Source organism: Procambarus clarkii, chromosome 3 (genome assembly GCF_040958095.1).
Source record: "Procambarus clarkii isolate CNS0578487 chromosome 3, FALCON_Pclarkii_2.0, whole genome shotgun sequence".
Classification (NCBI taxonomy): Eukaryota; Metazoa; Arthropoda; class Malacostraca; order Decapoda; family Cambaridae; genus Procambarus; species Procambarus clarkii.
In genome coordinates, this window is record NC_091152.1 from 13,678,664 (window position 1) to 13,679,983 (window position 1,320).

General features: G+C 48.0%; 1 protein-coding gene across 1 annotated transcript; it reads right to left on the reverse strand.

The window, feature by feature from the left end:
- Positions 1–211: 211 nt before the first annotated feature.
- On the reverse strand, positions 212–964 carry LOC138368161 (uncharacterized). The gene has a single exon (XM_069330484.1). It carries the CDS (start codon positions 962–964, stop codon positions 212–214), a length of 753 nt encoding a protein of 250 aa, XP_069186585.1.
- Positions 965–1,320: the final 356 nt, after the last annotated feature.

Genomic DNA, 1,320 nt, shown 5'->3' on the forward strand with positions numbered 1-1,320 from the left:
GCCCCCTTCCATAAGTTAATGGAAGGGCTATCCCATATTTGGGCCGGAATGTATGGGTCATTTAGGTATGATAACATGAGCATTGTCGTTGACGTAAAGTTAAATAAGCCAATTAAATAAAGAAGTGATGAGGTAGTGGGCATTTCCTCTCTGGATCACCACACTTAGGTGCTGGAAAAGACAGCTGGCTGCTGTAGGGTCTCTTCTTGTTCTACTGAGCCTGGAACCCAGATTCCAGAATCTCAGATCCAATAGGAACAAAGTTAAATTGGTAGTTTATTAACTTGTACTTACTGGACTTGACCGTTTCCCTGTGGATGGCAGCTTCACCTGCTTGATACTGGACTTGGATAGCAGCTTCACCTGCTTGATACTGGACTTGGATAGCAGCTTCACCTGCTTGATACTGGACTTGGATAGCAGCTTCACCTGCTTGATACTGGACTTGGATAGTAGCTTCACCTGCTTGATACTGGACTTGGATAGCAGCTTCACCTGCTTGATACTGAACTTGGATAGCAGCTTCACCTGCTTGATACTGGACTTGGATAGCAGCTTCCCCTGCTTGATACTGGACTTGGATAGCAGCTTCACCTGCTTGATACTGGACTTGGATAGCAGCTTCACCTGCTTGATACTGGACTTGGATAGCAGCTTCACCTGCTTGATACTGAACTTGGATAGCAGCTTCACCTGCTTGATACTGGACTTGGATAGCAGCTTCACCTGCTTGATACTGAACTTGGATAGCAGCTTCACCTGCTTGATACTGGACTTGGATAGCAGCTTCAACTGCTTGATACTGAACTTGGATTGCAGCTTCAACTGCTTGATACTGGACTTGGATAGCAGCTTCAACTGCTTGATACGCAATGAGGATAATGTCGGTATCGGCCAAACTGAATACATGGCTTAGTCCGCGCCAATTACCTGCCGTTCCTCCATGAACGTAGTGTAATCCCATCTGATCGACCAACATGGACAGCAAAATTATGGGGACATTAGAATGCGCGACTATCTCTACTGGACACTGAGCAGAGATGAGGTTTCTAGTGATATTAGCTTACTCGAATCTCGTGTTCCATCCCTTCAATTTTACGCTGTGCTAGCCATGCCGGTCGGCCGAGCGGACAGCACACTGGACTTGTAATCCAGTGGCCCAGGTTCGATCCCAGGCGCTGGAGAGAAACAATGGGCAGAGTTTCTTTCACTCTATGCCCCTGTTACCTAGCAGTAAAATAGGTACCTGGGTGTTAGTCAGCTGTCAGGGGCTGCTTTCTGGGGGTGGAGGCCTGGTCGAGGACCGGGCCGCGGGGACAC